The 18941-nt window shown below is 37.7% G+C and overlaps 1 protein-coding gene across 1 annotated transcript in view; it reads left to right on the plus strand.

The window, feature by feature from the left end:
• The window catches only part of LOC119773018 (adhesion G-protein coupled receptor V1), a 63257-nt gene that overhangs the window by 37241 nt on the left and 7075 nt on the right, over window positions 1-18941 (plus strand). The window contains exons 10-11 of the mRNA XM_038269802.1: window positions 3581-3702; window positions 17683-17868. Of these exons, the coding sequence (XP_038125730.1) occupies window positions 3581-3702; window positions 17683-17868 (308 nt within the window). The remainder of the gene's footprint in view (window positions 1-3580; window positions 3703-17682; window positions 17869-18941) is intronic.

The raw sequence follows: 18941 nt of genomic DNA on the forward strand, positions 1-18941 counted from the left end.
GATGACCCTGTAATATATATATATATATATATATATATATATATATATATATATATATATATATATATATATATATATATATATATTAGTGCTGTCAATCGATAAAAAATTTTTAATCGCGATTAATCGCATCAATGCCTAAGTTAACTCGCGATTAATCGCATTTTAATCACACATTTTTTTTCTGATTGAAAATCATTTAAATACTCTCGATGACATACAAAAAATACATACAGGCTAGGTTTGTGCCAATGTTCTTTTTTTAAATGAAAACAGGTCACAGACACTCATTTATGCCATAGAAACATATGGCAAGAAGATGGGGAGGCATGTAGCAAAAAATAACAAATATGTAGCCAAAAAAAAAGGCCCTGAAAACAGGCTGATGTAAAAGACAGTCTTTACAGTTAATACAGTCTTTTGAACAAAGACAAGCATTTTACCCTACTGCTATAAAATGTAGTAGAGTTAACATTAGATATCAATTAACCAAGGTAATAATGAACAATTTTCAATTAATACATCAAAATCAATAGACCGACATCACTAGATGGAGGTAGTCTATGCTCTAGAAAGTTACTTTTCAGCCTCTTAACAAAAATGAGAACACACACACACCCCCCCCCCCCCCCCCCACACACACACACACACACACACACGATACTGACCTGTGGCGTATACAGACAGCAAGAGTGCCGTAGCAGATTCCATTTCACCTCAGTAATCTGTTTTCTCAGCGTATTTCAGGTTGCTACTAGTTACCAGACACTCAACTTGTTTGTTGGTGGTGGGGCTTAAAGAAAAGGCACTAGTGTCACCCAGTGTATGAGTGTCTTTTTTCCTTGAGGAGCTCCGCTCTTGAAGCCTATGGAAAATGCATAGACTGGGGGAAAGTAGCCCCGCCTTCCCACAGGCTGCAGCGGGATGTACTTGGAAAATTGTACCATAAAACCACATAGCGTTAATGTCACGTTAAAAAAATTATCCGCATTAAAATGGCCTCGCGTTAACGCGATAATAACGCGATAATTTTGACAGCACTAATATATATATATATATATATATATATATATATAAAAACTTGGTAGAATGATACATTGTTTTGTTTTCTTTCATTATTTCTTCCCTTTTTGACATAGACATCTGAAATCAATCCAACTGTTACTAGCAATATTTCCTAATAAGGTTATCAGATGGGGTTGAGCTTATTTTGGTCCTGTATTGATTTGCTCTAACAGTTCCCTCTGTCTCCTGGGTCTCTCTGAGAATGTTTTTTGCAACTTTCCTTATCAACCAAGAGCAGTTAGTACCGTAATACCAAGTGTAGGTTTAACATATCTGTGCTCTCCTTAAAGGAATAGTAAACCAAAACATGATTAGCCTTCATTTTCTACTCACCCCCATGCTGAACAACACTCTGGAGTACTTTTTTGATATCTCAAATGCATCTGGAGATCTGGGAGGCTTCTTCCTGTCTGCTGACATTCAAATAATGGAGGTCTAGGGTGCCCAAGGCAGAAAGGTCCATAAAAGTCCACAAAAAACATGTCAATATTCCTCCATACTGCTCGTCCAATGTATTCCAAGTGTCCTGAGTTGGTAGCGTCCATAATTTACTCGAAACAGTCATTTAGAATGTTTTTAGAGCATAAACAGTAGTGTATAGGATTTCCTAAAAGCGCGCGCCTACGAGTTCACGAGCCTACGGAAACCGCGGCAGACCAAACCAGATGAAAGTGCCCATTCAGCGTCTGCTCTTGATAATGCAAGCCTAGAAGAAGAAATGTGCTGTTTACCTGTGCAAAGAAAGAAACAACGAAAGAAAAATGTCTGAGGACTTCAGTGTTGAGGAAGAGCATGAGTTCTTTGCCGAGCTGAATGCGCACTTTCATCTGGTTTGGTCTGCCGCGGTTTCCGTAGGCTCGTGAACTCGCAGGCACGCGCTTTTAGGAAATCCTATACACTACTGTTTATGCTCTAAAAACATTCTAAATTACTTTGTTTCGAGTAAATTATGGACGCTACCCACTCAGGACACTTGGAATACATTGGACGAGCAGTATGGAGGAATATTGACACGTTTTGTGGACTTTTATGGACCTTTCTGCCTCGGGCACCATAGACCTCCATTATTTGAATGCCAGCAGACAGTAAGAAGCCTCCCAGATCTCCAGATGCATTTGAGATATCAAAAAAGTACTCCAGAGTGTTGTTCAGCATGGGGGTGAGTAGAAAATGAAGGCTAATCATGTTTTGGGTGTACTATTCCTTTAATAAGATGAATAATCTATATTACATAATTTGTGGCAACCTGTCTTTAAGAAGTCCAAACAGACAGTGCTAGCCAAGTTATTTGTGTAAAATCCTTTAGTTTTCTAACGTTATTATGCACCTATGTTGTTTTGCAATCTTCCTTGTCAAGCTGCTGCTAAGAGGAGCTGGTGGAGGTAAATCCAGCTGTTTAGAGCGTAACCTGCTTTCATCTGACTGCTTTTTGTCAGAAAAGCTGGGGAGTGCAATTGATAGACAAAGACAACTCTCACATCTTTTATATTTTTGTATATTTGTATTTACCTTCAACTTTACATATTTTCATAATTTTATTTTTTGATTTTTTTAGCACTTTGAGATTGGCTACTAGTAAAGGTTAATTTTAAAACAATCTTTTTCCATGACCTGAAATTTTTTTATATTTTTTTTTAATCAAAACTCTTTTCCAAAATGGTTTGTATCCCCACTTTTGTTTCACTTGGGCTTATAAGTGAGAGCACAAATGCTGACTGGATGAGGCGCTGACTCTAAGTGCAGATTCAGAGCATATATATTTTGAATAAATAGTTGCATTAAAGTTTGCAACTCCTGTAGAACTTTTAAAATATTTGCATGTATTTCACATTACATTTTCTGAATGGTTTTACACAAAGGGTATAAATCAAAAGTACTTTCTAATTAATATATAAAATATATATAGATAGATAGATAGATAGACAGACAGACAGACAGACAGACAGACAGACAGACAGACAGACAGACAGACAGACAGACAGACAGACAGACAGACAGACAGACAGACAGACAGACAGACAGACAGACAGACAGATAGATAGATAGATAGATAGATAGATAGATAGATAGATATTATTTTTGCAGTGTTCAAACACTAGCAGGGATAAGTAAAAAGGTTTGAGTTAGAAGAACAACAACGTTCAATATCAGTTTCCTCATCAACACTTTCCTGATCTTTATTGCTGGTTTATGGAAGACTGAGATAATGAAGATAGGTTAGACTTTTTTAAACCTTTGGGTGAGAACTGTTGTTGCTTGTCATCCTGGAAGATAAGATTCTCATCAGTCATACATTAAACAACAATAATTTTCATGGCTGGGCTCCAGAGAAGCATGCTGTGCTCTGTGCTTTTAGGAGGATTATGGAATCAAGCCAAAAAGCTGCTCATCAGCTGGACTTTGCTGTCTTCATAAACAAATGATCTTGTATTGAAGTTTTCACATTGCTGTTAATTTTATTTTCTTTAACTAATAAGGAATTTATTTCTAATTCAGTTTTTACTTTGTGCTCTAGAGGTGCCGCTGGTGCTTTACCTGTTTCTGCTCATCTCCTTGGTCTGGTTGTGGGCAGGACTCCACATGGGCTACAGGTACCTGTGGATCCTCATTCTCTACGTCATCTTTAACTGCCTGCTGGTAAGTTTGCTTGCTCATTGCATTATTTGCTGTACAGCTGATTTGATGATTGTAAAAACCTCCCACTCTCATATCATAAAGTCTATTGAACTATGTCAGGTTAGCTTTGCATAATTTAAAATGAAGATTAAAGTTTTGAGAGGTGCATCAAAAGAATTGTGTTGTTGTATATTTTCTCTGGTTAAAATTTGTCTTTTTTATTCCTATGAACTATTTAATGTAGACGTCTTTGTGTGTCATGCCTGTGCTTCGTTATGTGCTTGGTTGCAAATGATTAGCCTTTTTAAGAGTGGGCAAAGGTTGGCAGAAGACAAAATTATTATACTGGGAGTATCAAGGTTTACAATGTGTCCCATCTCCATGCCATATGTGCAAAAGTCTCTTTTTTTGTTTTGTTTATGGTTTCTCTTTCAATTTGTATCTGTTTTTTTTTGTGTGTGTCCAATCTTATTTCCTATTCTTAGCAAATAACAAAAAAAAAATGGTGTGAAACTTTGTTTGCACGTTTTTTCTCTCTAAACTACAAACCCTTGAGTGGTGTCTTTAACATTTGTTTGTATGGCCTAAATTACATTTTCCATTGCCTTTAAGCTCTTTAACAAACTGCATCATGGGAGCTCTGAAACCCATGGCCCAGTTTACTACAAGTCAGTATACGTATCTATAAAAAGTATAACATTTTAATTTTGACAATATAAAACTGTTTCGGTATATAAATTCTAAAGCAACACCTTCTGGAACCTGGTTTTCTAAGACCCTGCTCACATCCAACTAAAACCACACTACAGTATTTAAAATTCTCAACATAATATACTGAAACCTCCCTGATCTTAACTCGTCATTGCTATTTGAATGCCAGGTTATTGTTTACTATGAGTAGTTATTAAAACTTTTCATAGCTATTCTTCTTTTGTCATAGAAACTACTAAAACTTAATTTTAGCTGTTTTCTAAGTTTAACAAAAAGCCTTTGTTTCTAAGTTGTACACTGGTTCTATATTTGTATGTTGGGTCTGTTTTTTTATTTACCTCACATCCTTCAACTTAAGTTGTAGGTTTCTAATTAAGTGTTTATAGGTTCTGTTGAAGTCTCTTTGTCACTATTAAGTCAAAGTGCGCAGCAACAAGTCTGTGGTAACCCACGGTGATATGTGGCATCCACATGCTAAAGACAACAGTGCTGACCAAAATAAACTGGTCCTGTTGGCACAGTGACTAATAAAGAGAAGTGATGTCATCACCATCAGTAAATCTCGCACTTAATTTCTGTTTGCTCCAAGGTTTGCTTTATTCTATGACGTCATGTGGACTCTTTAAATAGCAATCTGCAGGTCCTCTTCTAAGTCCCTGGCCATTTGTTTGTAGGCTGATGATGTCCTATATTGTGCACAGATCTTTGGTTGAGGACAGTTTCACAAACTGCTAAAGTTCCCTGACTTACTTAAATGTTTCTATGTACATTAATAGAAATGCTCTTATGACACAGATACAAAAAACAACATGCCATTAATTTAGACTCTAAAAAACGTTTTGTTCTGCTGTTAAGTGAAATTCCATCCCAATTTCTATCCTGTTATAGGCGAATGTGTTAAACGTGTTAAGAACTAACACTAATATAAATTTGGTTTCATAAAATGCATGAAATCTATAAGCTTATACTTAAAGCTAGACTAAACGGTTGTCTGCAGTTTGCAGACAACCGTTTAGTCTGGCTTAAGGTCGTAAGAAGGTGGTTCCACAGCAGAGGGTTGTACATTAGGAGGAGAAATACACTTTAGTTTGGGCCTGATCTTTAAAGATTCCAAATGAGGAGCGCTTAATTACATTTGCATTAAGTGGGCATGTAGGGGGGGGTTCTACAAAGATTGTTTTGAAAATATTATGCTTTAGTTGTAAATAAAATGAGCGTCTTTTGCAGACAGTTGAGGTTGGTTATAAAAGAAACATGAGGTTATAAGCCACTTACTTGGATGGAAATAATAATTAAAATCATAAAAGATAAAAAAATAAATAGTTTTAATGGTTTATAGCACACTTTAAATATGAAGCCTATTTCTAAGAGCTATAAAGAAAAGTAACAAATTAAATAGCGAAAATAAGTTAAGTTTATTTATTATGTTGTCCTCCAAACTCCCACCACCCCACCCAAGGTCTGTGTGACTTTAAACAGGTTCAAATCTTGTCGCTATTGTTATGCTCTCTGCTTTCTTTCCCTCTCATCTTATACAGGTGTGGAAGCAGACTTCTAGCAGTTACTGTATATCTTCTGTCGTTTTGATTTATATTCATACAAATTTCCTGTCTCTATCTCTTTTTCTTTCCCCTTAGTTCAATTCAATTCAATTCAGTTTATTTATATAGCGCCAAATTCACAACACATGTCATCTCAAGGCACTTTACAGTTCAACCAGATCATACAGTCAAATTGATACAAAGTTTTCTATCTAAGGAAAACCAGTTGATTGCATTGACTCATTGACTCAAATACAATCCCCCACACTAAGCATGCTTGTAGCGACAGTGGAGAGGAAAAACTCCCTTTTAACAGGAAGAAACCTCCAGCAGAACCAGGCTCAGTGTGAGCGGCCATCTGCCGAGGCCGACTGGGGTTCAAGGAGACAGAAGCAGAGATACAAAAAGCAGCTGTAAAAGGCGGCCCCGTCCAGGAAACACACAGCCAGGCAGACGAGCTCCAAGGCAGCTCCCATGCCAGAGGACGAAGAGAGCACATCCACTCAGTCACGGTCAGAGAAACAGGACCACACTGGAAAACAGGCCGATCTCCAACATCTATAAACAAGGGTGTTGATAGAAGCAGCACAGCTGATGTTTCTTTCCAGGATGACGTCACAGCCAAACAGGAACAGACGAGACAAAGCTACTCTGAGGAAAAGCAGAGAGAGCAGAAGGTTAGAGATTGAACTAACAGATTCTGCAGAATAGGAGAACAGAGAGAGAATGAAGCAGAATGATGAAATGGGGGTCCCTATGTCCTCCAAAAGTCTAAGCCTATAGCAGCATAACTATAGAGATAGCTCAGGATAACCTGAGCCACCCTAACTATAAGCTTTATCAAAAAGGAAAGTTTTAAGCCTAGCCTTAAAAGTAGACAGGGTGTCTGCCTCACGGACTAAAACTGGTAGTTGGTTCCACAGGAGAGGAGCCTGATAACTAAAAGATCTGCCTCCATTCTACTTTTAGAAATTCTAGGAACCACTAGTAAACCTGCAGATTGAGAGCGAAGTGCTCTGTTAGGAACATAAGGAACAATCAGATCTCTGATATAAGATGGAGCTTGGCCATTTAAGGCTTTATATGTGAGAAGGAGGATTTTAAATTCTATTCTTGATTTAACAGGAAGCCAATGAAGAGAAGCCAGGATAGGCGAGATATGATCTCTCTTTTTAATTTTCATTAGAACTCTGGCTGCAGCATTTTGGATCAGCTGAAGGCTTTTAACTACAGTTTGTGGACTTCCTGATAGTAAAGAATTACAATAGTCCAGCCTTGAAGTAACAAATGCATGGACTAGTTTCTCAGCATCACCCCTGGACAGGATATTTCTAATTTTTGCAATGTTCCTCAGATGAAAGAAGGAAATTCTAGAAACCTCTTTGATATGGGATTTAAATGACAGGTCCTGATCAAAAATAACACCAAGATTTTTTACTTTATTATCTGAAATCAGTTTAATCCAAATGAAGTGACTGGCTAATCAGTTTCTTTTTCAGAGACTCTGGTCCAAAGACTATAACTTCTGTTTTGTCTGCATTCAGAAGCAGAAAGTTAAGAGTCATCCAGGTTTTTACATGCCTGTAATCTATGTAATGGGTTAGCTTCATCTGGATTTATAGACAGATATAGCTGGGTATCATCAGCATAACAGTGGAAATTAATCCCATGCTGTCTAATAATTCTACCAATTGGGAGCATGTATAAAGTAAAGAGAATTGGTCCTAGCACTGATCCCTGTGGTACTCCACAGGTAACCTTTGAGCGTGTTGAAGATCTATCATTAACATGAACAAACTGAATTCGATCAGATAGATAAGATTTAAACCAGTCTAGTGCTGTTCCTTTAATTCCAACAAAATATTCAAGTCTTTCTAAAAGAATATTATGGTCAACTGTATCAAATGCAGCACTAAGATCCAACAGGACGAGCACAGATACAAGTCCATTATCTGAGGCCATGAGAATATCATTAGTGACTTTCACCAGAGCTGTTTCAGTGCTATGATGAGCTCTAAAGCCAGACTGAAACTCTTCAAAAAGTTCATTATGGTGGAAGTGATCGCAAACTTGTTTGGCAACTACTTTCTCAAGAATTTTGGATAAGAAAGGAAGATTGGATATAGGTCTATAATTGACCAAGTCATCTGGGTCAAGAGACGGTTTCTTAAGCAGAGGTTTAATTACAGCAACCTTAAAAGCTTTAGGTACATATCCCTGTAACAGAGATAGATTAATCACATCTAAAATGGAGGAGGAGATCAAAGGGAATACCTCCTTAAATAACCTGGTTGGAACTGGATCTAACATACAAGTTGAAGGCTTAGATGAAGACAATAATTTTGCTAATTCAGAGAGTTCAACTGGATCAAAGCAGTCTAAACCCGGTTCAGATTCCATGACTACCTCAGGTACAATCGCGGATAGAGGAGTGCTTATGATCTTATTTTTAATAAGATCAATCTTATTTATAAAGAATCCCATAAAATCATTGCTGCTAAGAGCAGGTGGAATGGACGGTTCAACAGAGCTATGGCTCTGGGTGAGTTTGGCAACTGTATTAAAAAGAAATCTAGGATTATTCTTATTCTCCTCTATTAATGAGGTATGCTGCTCTTGCTTTACAAAGGGTCCTCTTATACAGCAGTAAACCATTTTTCCAGACTAGGAAGGACTCTCGCAGGCCTGTGGAGCGATATTTTCTCTCGAGTTTCCTAGCATTTTGCTTCAAAGTACGCAGCTCTGCATTAAACCAAGGAGCAAGCTTTCTATTTTTAACGTTTTCATTTTCAAAGGAGCTGCGTTGTCTAAGGCAATACGCAGAGAACTAGCAACCCCATCAACAAAATCATCAACCTGTGAAGGGGAATAAGCTAAGCTTTTGCACTCTGCAGCACTGCTCAGTGACACAGAGGAGAGAGAAAGTGAAGCAGATTCTTTAAAATTTATAACTGCACTATCTGATAAAGATCTACTAAAATTGAACCTTCTTTTGGGGGAGGAGAACTCTGTTAAAGTAATCCTGAAGGTTATTAGAAAGTGGTCAGAGAGGACAGGGTTGTGAGGAAATACTGTTATTTCTTCACATTCTATGCCGTATGTCAGCACAAGATCCAAAGTATGAAGATGAGAATGCGTGGGACTATTCACATTTTGAACAAAGCCAATAGTGTCTAAGATAGCATTAAAGGCTGCTCTTAAGCTATCGCCTTCAATGTCAGCATGGATGTTAAAATCTCCCACTATGATGACCCTGTCAGTATTTAATACCAAATCAGAAAGGAACTCTGAAAACTCATCTAAAAATTCAGAGTAAGGACCTGGTGGACGATACAAAGTTACAAAAAGAAGAGGTTTTCTTGCCTTGAAATTTGGATCAGGGAAATTAAGGGTTAAATGTTCAAAAGAGTTGTAGGTATTAATTGTTTTGGGAGTAATCAGTAAGTCAGACTGGAAGATTGTTGCTACTCCTCCTCCTCGCCCAGAACTTCTGGGGATGTGAAAATTTAAATAGCTTGAAGGAGTTGCCTCATTTATGCTCACATAATCCTCTTGCTGCAGCCAGGTTTCTGTAAGGCAAAACAAGTCAATGTGATTATCACAAATCAAGTCATTAACTAGTAGACTTTTAGAGGAAAGCGATCTTATGTTAAACAGACCGCATTTAATTGTTTTAACTTTTTCCCCAATTGGAGTTATTTTGATTTTAATTAGATTATCATGATTTACTTCTTTGGGAATCTTTGCTAATTTATTAGATTTTGGTCGTGGGCAAGACACTGTCTGGATGGAGTAAACAGTCATTATGGTGCGCTTGTGAAAGCTTATCTGCTGGACTATCATCTAGCTTTGGGACATCTATTCCCAGAGCTGTGTTTGAAAAAAACAGGTGCAAATGTACAAAACATAACCATCCTTTATGCTTCGCTTAAGCTGAGGGGGGAAAAAAATCTCTGTTGTGAGAAGGAAAAGATGCTCACCCATACCCACATGCGCACACACACCCATATATATGTCTATATCTATATATAGATATAGATATATATAAGGGTGCGTGTGTATGTGTGTGTGTGTATATACAGTATATATAGAGAGATAAATGTGCATGTGTTAATGTTCCAAAAAGTTAAACAGCTTAAAAAACAATCTACTGGTCTTGGTCAGCCACGACAACGATGCCCCTAACGACTCCCCCCTTTCAGAAGCATAAACCAGTATTGGGTATTACAGGTTAGCAAAAGACCTTAATGACTCCCCATTCCTAAGGGGTGGACCTGTTCTTCTGGTTTCAATTTGCATGTTTTCTAAGCCAAAGAATGATACAAATTGACTTAGTTTGGGCTACTCTATAAAACTTGGAAAACAATCTCCATTGGATTGTTTTTTAACTACTTTAGCTTAAAATTTTCCCCAGCATATTTGTAAATATTGCAATATTTAATTTCACTCCTCTTTGGCTTAATTGTTTAAAGACTGCATCCAGTCTTGCTGCATTAATTTGTGTCCACCTGCATAGACCTTTGACCTTTGTTAATATTATTCTACCATTGTGATTTTTGACAGTCAAAAAGACATTCACAGAGAATATCTCTCAATCCCGTGTCATTCTACCAATGCATCCTTTGTAGCAACAAAAACTGCAGATATTTCTGCATGTCAGTTTGCACACAACTTTCAGGAGCAATAGAAAAGATCCAAACAATGAGGCTGCATTTAAGTTATTCATTTGAACAATCACTTTGCACGTTGTACATATTTGAATTTGGGAAGTATGGTAATTAAAAAATGAAGTCACACACACACAAAAAAAGGTTTGAACAAGCTCTGTTGAATTGTAAGCCTTATTTGAAGATCTGCTCTGTGCATACAAACACAGGCATGTGTTTTAGGACATGCGAATCTGAAGATCAGGTCCTTAGGGTTCTCCATTTTGATATCAGTGGAAGGCCATTTTCAGAAAAACAGGCATGGAGAACCCTTAGAGATAAAGAAAATATGTTAAATAAGTTGTAATACGATCATTTAAACTTTTAAGAATCAATAGAAGCATCCTGAATTATAAAATGTACATGTAGCCTGTGCAAAGAATTAAAAACTAGTCTGTGACCCAACTTTCTGGTCCTTGTCAGCTGGAATATGCAGTATCTAAGATGAAATTAAGAAAATATCAGAAATATTATCAAAATAGAAACTCCTGTTTGCAGGGAAACAACTGTTACATTCTGGTAATATTTTTCAACTGATAAAATGTGACTCTTTCTTATTGTGTAGAGCATAAGATGTTAAAAGCTTTAGACATTTCATAATATGACACTGCTCTAAACCTTCTCCACAACTTTATCCTTGACCTGTCTGCTATCATCTTTATTATTTGTGGCATATGTGGATGCACTCAGGAGCACTGAAGCAAATATATATAATAAGGTAGATATACCATTTAAGAAGTTTTCATCTAGGTTAATAGACTCCCTTTAGATTAAGTTGCCCTTCTCTTTACAGAGGTCACCTACCAATATCAATACTGTCTCTTGGAAACCTTTCGAACAAAGTGGCAAAAGAAGAAAACAAATATGAACTTTTTGTACTTTAACTTATTCATTGGATTTACAGTCAAGGCACAGAGACTGCAGCATCAGAATGCTGATGCAGACCTTTGAAGTATGCTGCAGGAATAAGCAAGGACTCATAGAGCAGAGACAGGTGATAAATAAACACGTTTTTTGTGCATAAAGATGCAGCAAAAAACTTAAGAAAGGGTTTCTGTGGAGATGGGGTGGCTGGCAGTAGGAGACTTTAAATACTGGATGGAAAAAAAAGAGAAAAACTAAATCATGGTAATCAAAACTGATATGTGTACACTTTTTACAACTCTGCACACATTGAGCAATTTGCTAATCCAATAAGCTTAGAATTGAGGGTGAATATTTCCTGATTTTGAAAGCTGCCGAGTTATCATTTCACATGTTGCTCTACTCTTACAATCTCATTGTTTTTTAGGTCCTCATTTCCATTGTGTGTAGAGGAAAGTTATTTCACCGTTTTAATTGCAGAGTGTTGTTTTGTGCATGCAGTGAACTTTCCATGAGAAGATTTTTCCATATTTACCTTGCAGTTGTGGCTCTTGTAGCAGTAAAGCACACCTCCCTGCTGCTAATTACAGAGCATTAATAAACAGTTGCAGATGTTACAGCTGTGGATGGGTGTATTTGTGTTGCAGTTTTCACAACTTGGTTTCCAATGGAAGTGGAAACAAGGTGTAGTTTCCAGCTGCATATTTAACCGTACTGAACTGAGGAGCTAATCACATTCAAATATAGGCAAGAAATAGGTGACCTTTAAATCTAAAGGATGCACCTTTTCCTTTCTTTCTTCAGCTCTGTTTTTCCACCGTATGTCTGTGCTTTATCAGGCAGAATGAGAAGACGATAATCAGATCTCCACGGCAGCACTCCTCATTATCTCCTCGTTCTGCCTATAACCCTTTCCTCGTCATGTCGGCGGCCGCCAAAAATATCAACAGTCATGAAACAGCTACAGTTTTCATCATGATTTATCACCAGCACACTCCTCTTTATTTAATATTTGTCTAAAAATAGGATACTCAGCACCAGATTGTTTAATAGATGTAAGGAATTGAGGCTGTTTTTAAGCACCATAAACATATAAGCATAAAATGTGTCTCCTATATATCAGAAATCTCTAACAGTTCAGTTATACTCATGAGGCATCAGCTGATGTCAACAATTAAGATCAGTTCAGTAAAGGCTCTTTTTGGTTGTTTTTGTAGCACCTCTCAAAGTATTTCACATTTTGTCACATAGAAATTACAAATGTTATGTGTTTCAGTTGTATTGAGTTTTATGGGATAAACCAGCAAATTATCTTTCTTTTTTTTTTTTAGAATTTTTTATCAAAAATGCGTTCGTTTACATTCCTCTTTACTCTTATAGCAACAAATAATATTCCTTGCCAACAATTAGCTAATCACTAAGTGGAGACCATATCTAAATAATTTAACCCCGTAAGAAATTCAGCTGCTCATTGATTTAGTAAATAAGATAATTGGACAAAAAGCATTATGAAAAATATCATGGCCAACAGAACAGCAGGAGTTTAAAGCAAGGTTATACTATCACATAATGTCTAAAACATCTCTGTTGTACTGTTCAGCCCTAGTCAGAAAATGAAAAAGTGCACAGTCCCTATAGAGATATTTGCCTTATACCTAAACTGACACATCATAAAAGAAGGGCATAAATCAGAGAAAGACTCTGGGAGACCGAAGAGGTTTAATGTTGGGCAAATATAATGAGAGACCAGATGTATTGGAGGAAGGGCTCTGATCAGATGAGATTGAGGCCTGCAGTAAAAATGTCTTGTGTAACAGGAAACTGTCATTGCAGGAATAGAAAAGTTTGTCAGTGCCAAATGAATTGAGAATCTATGACTCGACTTGGTAAAAACAATTTAAAAACTCTTCGTCTATCCAGTCTGACTGAACATGAGCTATTAAGTAGAGAGAAATGTGCAAAGCTGACAGAGGCATTCTACTTAAGTGATGCAGCTGAAATTTCAAAAGTTGGATCTACAAACAGTGAGGTTTGATATACAGTAAACACAGATTTGTAATTAAATATTTGGCATTTTTTGAGTCTACCATCTAAAATACCTTTAGAATATTGAAGTCTGTCTCCAGTCTCTACTGCAGTAAGGCTGCTATAGGCTACTTTACATACTCCTTTCGGTCATGGGACTAGCTTCGCTAATTTTGGAAGGGAATCTAACTTTTTTTTTATTATGTTGGGCAAACACTGGCCGACCAGATTCACTTGTTGCCATTATTGGGACCCCCAGTGTTTTATAAGTCAATAAATGTATTAAAATAGCTGTTTTTGTTTTGTATGGCGTTAAAGACTGATTTTAAGAGGTTGAAAGAAAGACTCAGTGCCCACATCTGACCTGTGGTTGGGGGGACTAATCTATCAATACTCCTGGAAAGGAGTATTGATAGATTAGGATATGGGACTATGTATTATTATTATTAATACTGCTAGTGACTATCCTGCTAATACTTAACATTATATGTGCCCTTTTCCCTAAACTTGGTGAGAAGATATTGAGCAATCTGTGATATGTATTGTGTAGCCATTGACTTGTGACGTGGAGGAGGGTTGGGAAGCTGTTACATGTTAAAAAAAAGTGTTTGTGAAACTTAAAAAAACATTGAAAAGTGCCAGCTGTTGAAAAAGCCCTAAGATAATCTTTTTCAGCCCCCCTTCTATAAATAGTATTTCATTGCTATACCACTTTGTCTTTATTCCCTCTCTCAAATATTTATTTTCCTGTTCCTTATTTATTTCTTCAACACCTCCTCTGTCCTCTGCTCAGGAATCTGCTTTCCACCTCTGAAGTCTCTTCTGTAATCAGGAACACTTATGTAACAGGCCTATGGTTGTAAAGCCTGTTCCTCAGGCTAAACAGCTTACTAATGATCTATGCTAATCACCCACATATAGATAGCAACATGAATTAGCAGACTTGGTGCTGTATGTGTCATATAGATTCAAATAAGTGGGCAAATTTTTATGTTTAACGGGTATAAAGCATAATGTGTTGTATTAAACCCATTGCATTGCAGGGGAGTACACGCTCTTCCTGCTAAGGTCAAAGATGTTACGATAAACTGTTTTATATAAATAAACCTCTCCCAAAGGAACACCATATATCCTATTTTAATATTCCCAACTATAATCTTTTTCAACTTAAGACAGCACTTTTAAACTCGTAATGACCTGTGAGATCTGTGAGATATGTTTTTACATCTGTTGACTGTTTTGCAGCAGTTTCACCAGGTGCTCATTAATTAGCACTTTCCAGTTAAGGTTATTGTTCTTTTTTTGGGACTACTAATCATAACTAACCATGTTGTTTATAATTCTGCATCCAAAACATCCAGGGAAGAACTATTACTTTGACTACCTTGTGTGGCAGCTGAGGTCACAGTTCCAGATGTATATTTCGTACTGGTTGCATTGGTGTAACTGCCCTTTTCACTGAGATTAATCATCACAGCATGTCCACCATCTGAAAAATGTACATACAACAGCGGGGGGAAAAAACCATCATGACTGTATCACCCTTCATTTAATTAAAGAAAAGCTCACCACGATCACAAATATTTGACAGTACAAATAATCATTAAAGATTTTATGAAAATCAAGACATAAAAGTCAGACATTCCTTTCAACCATGCTACAATAGAATGGTTTTCAAAAATAAACCCATGAAACATGCCTGGACAAAAATGACAATACCCATAACCTAATATTTTGTTGTACTGGCTTTTGAGGCAATCACTGCAATCAAATGATTCCTGAAATAGTCAGTGAGGCATCTACTCCTCTAAGCAGGTACTTTGGCCCACTCCTAATGAGCAAACTGCTCCAGTTGTCTCAGGTTGGAAGGGTGCTTTTTCCAGACATCATGTTTCAGCTGCTCAAAATGTAAATCTCTTTATTGTCCCACAATGGGAAATAAACTCTGTGCATTTAACCCATCCACTTGGGGAGCAGGGGGCTACCACTGTTGGCTCCCTGGTAGTAGTCTTGGGTTTAGGGTCTTGCTCAGGGAGCCATAGAGGCAGTCTGCGGGTCTTGAACTGAGAACCTCTAGGACCAAGCACAATGCTCTGACCCCTAGGCAACCACTCCCCCATATTCTTTGTCAACTTCTTCATCTTGGAGTGGGTCGCGGGAGCATCAGTGTCAGCAGCGATTCCTAGACTTCCTTCTTCTTAGAAACTTCTTCCATGAGACATTGTCCCTCCAGTGGGTCCTCTGTTGTCCCCTCGGCCTCCTTCCTAGAACACCTCCCGAGGAAGGCATCCATGCAATTTATGGCCTGAGCCACTTTAGTTCACTCCTCTCGATATGCAGGAGAAGCTCCATCCAGAGATGCTCAGTTGGATTAAGATAATGGATCATAAAATGCCATTTCAGAATAGTCTGTGTCAGAGATCAAGACACCCGATGTCATATCAAGTAAAGCAGTCCTGAACATAATACATCAATGATTCACAGTCAGGAAAGTATTCTTTTCTTGATATGTGTCATTTTTCACTCTGTTGACATTAAGCTGATATGCATGGCAAAAAGTCTTTTTTGTTTCATCTGTCCTTAGTACATTCTCCTAGAAGGATTGTGGCCGGTCAACATGTAGTTTGGCAAATTTTAGTCTGGCATTTATAGTTTTTAGTTTGTTGTTTTCAACAATAGTGTCTCTGGTCATCTGCCATTAAGTCAGGTTTGGCTCAAACAACCACGGATGGTGTGATCTGTCACTGATGATCCTTGAGCTTCAAGTTCACCTATAATCTCTTTAGAAGTTTTTCTGGGCAACGAGTGGTGCCGGATGCAGGAGTTTGCCCTGAAACCGAAATGTTAACCGATCAAGCTCCAGCTTTTAGTGTCTTTTGTCCTCTGGTGGTCAGAGGGCCGGGTGGCGCCAGTTTACGGCAGCCTCGCTTTTGTCAGTGAGCTCCAGTGCAGCTGTTGCTACAAGGTAGCTTACCACCATCAGTGTGTGCATGAATGGGTGAATGATTGAATGTAATGAAAAGCACTTTGGTCAAGTCTTTTGACTTGAATAAGCACTATATAAGTACAGGCCATTTGGCATTCATGTTTCACGTTCCGGGGAGATGGCTAATGTCCTATGGATCTTAAATTTCTAAATTATATGTTCAACTCTAGTCACAGGATTTCAAGCTGCTTGGAGATGGCCTTTTAGCCTTTACCTTCAACATGCTTGTTTATCATTTCATTTGTAGTTTCCCGAGACAACTCTTTTCATAATTTCTTCTGGTCCATGTTGAGTGTGGTACACACCATTTCACCAAACGACACAGTGCTACCTGTAGCCCTAGATATATCGACTGACTATAACATTGTAGACACCTGTGATGCTAATTAGTGGACTCACCTGGATTTAACATTTGGTCACATTCTTGTGTTTTCTAGGGGTATCATCATTTCTGTCCCTGTCTGTTTCAAGAGTTTATTTTTTTGAATCATTCTTTTAATGTATGATTGAAAAGCAATGTCTGACTTTGATTTGTTCATTATCAGAGATTTCTTTTTAATCATTACTTTTTCAGATTCCATTTATTTCTGCTACCATTGTAGGCTGTTCCTGGATAAAACGAGGGGTACATTATATTTTCACCACGTGTGTATATGCTGAGTCTCAGCTCTACTCTGTCTGTTGTTGTCTTTCTCAGTTTTATTGCAGTTTTGATCATTCGTAAAACATTTAAGCATTTTTCTTAAGATAGATATTTGTAACAACAATATCTACTATGAAAGTTAGAGATTTACACACCTTCACAGTTTATGTTCTGTAATGTTGTGACCCTCTTAGTCATTACCTCCTGATAGGTGTTGCGAAATGCCGGAAAGACTTGTTGTATTTGGCAGCCTGGTGTCTCTGTGTAATTCCCAGCCCGGTGTTGTTGTCTGAGAAAGTTTCGGTCATGAAAAGAGGGTGATAGAGGGAATGATGTCATTGCTAATGGATGAAGTATCCCTGGATGATTCGGCTGAAAATTTGTGTGTGTATTATAATTATTAATCATTGCATTGATGTCGTTAATGTATTTTTGTTGAACAGTTACAAACTAGAGACAAAATTTTCTTTGAAAGGTGCAAACATCTCCTTTCCCTACGTTGATCCTCATCTTTTTTCTTTTCAGGGCTTGTATGTGTTTGCAGCGTACTTCATCATGCACAACCAGCTGTGTTGGCCGACTAAAGCGAGTTACACCGTAGAGATGAATGGTAATGACCGCCCTGACTCAACCTTTCAAGCAGGGGGACCAACGACTGTAGGAAGTGATATAAGCAAATCAACACAGAATCTCATCAGCGCCATGGAGGAGGTATGCAGAGCTTAATCTGTCATCCTAAATGGATAAAACCACTTAGTGCCATTCACATAAATTGGCAACTCTTGAAAATATGGGTAAAAAGGCTTAGGGTAAATTAATCTGATCTATTGCAATAGTATAGGCTTTTACTAATAATATATATGAAAATAGCAATTAACCTGAGTTATTTGTTCAGTTTTGAGAAAAAAAAAATAGGTAATTACTTTTTTTAACAATATCGCCTGACCATCCCTTTAAGGTACATGTAACTGGAACATTTCTTTACTGTTTTTATTATTTCTTATTTTTTTACTTTTGAGGTTAGCAGATTTTTTTTGTGTGTGCAAAATTCTAGTTAAATTCAGACAGGCCCATGTTTTAGCCACCATTCTCTAGACTGGACAAGGACTCTTATCTGTTTATGTTAACTATTTAATAATTTCAGATTAGCTCCTCATCCTTCATGAGGTTGGAAAATCTTTCTATCAACCTCATCTTTATTTCGCTTCAGATGTTAAAGTGGGGGCCTCTGGCCTTGCTTTCATTCATTCTAGGAAGACAGTTTCCTTTTTTGTTCTAAATTCCTCCTAAATACTCTTGTCTTGTTTTCTCATGGTCGGTTTTTATTTTCCTATGATGCCATTTCCTTATCGTTCAGCATCATTTTGTCCTTCCTTACTCAAACTCTCCCTTCCCATGGCCTCTCACTTTGTTGTAGTTTGTACATGCTGAATTGTGTGTCTTCCTGACTCCCACATCAAATCCCCCTGTGACCTTTCTATCAGACTGGCACATTGCACATGAGCCCATGTAAAAACACTCTGTTCACACACAGGAGTGTAGCACTTCTGTGGTAACTCCTCAGCAACTTTTCCCAAGAGAATACCCTATAAGGAGATATGAAGCGAAAAATAAGGGGCGGGGTGAGACGCGACTCCTGGGAACCCTCTCCTCCCTTTTTTCTTTTTCAGTCACCCCCTCCTCACATAATCACATTTTATTCTTGAGAGCACACTCGGCCCTCCTGAGATTTAAGCAAGGCATGGTCAGAAAAAACAGAGCAGGCAAGCATGCCTTCAGTGGAA

The sequence above is a fragment of the Cyprinodon tularosa genome, unplaced genomic scaffold (assembly GCF_016077235.1).
Source record: "Cyprinodon tularosa strain WSP-4 unplaced genomic scaffold, ASM1607723v1 ctg74, whole genome shotgun sequence".
Taxonomy (NCBI): domain Eukaryota; kingdom Metazoa; phylum Chordata; class Actinopteri; order Cyprinodontiformes; family Cyprinodontidae; genus Cyprinodon; species Cyprinodon tularosa.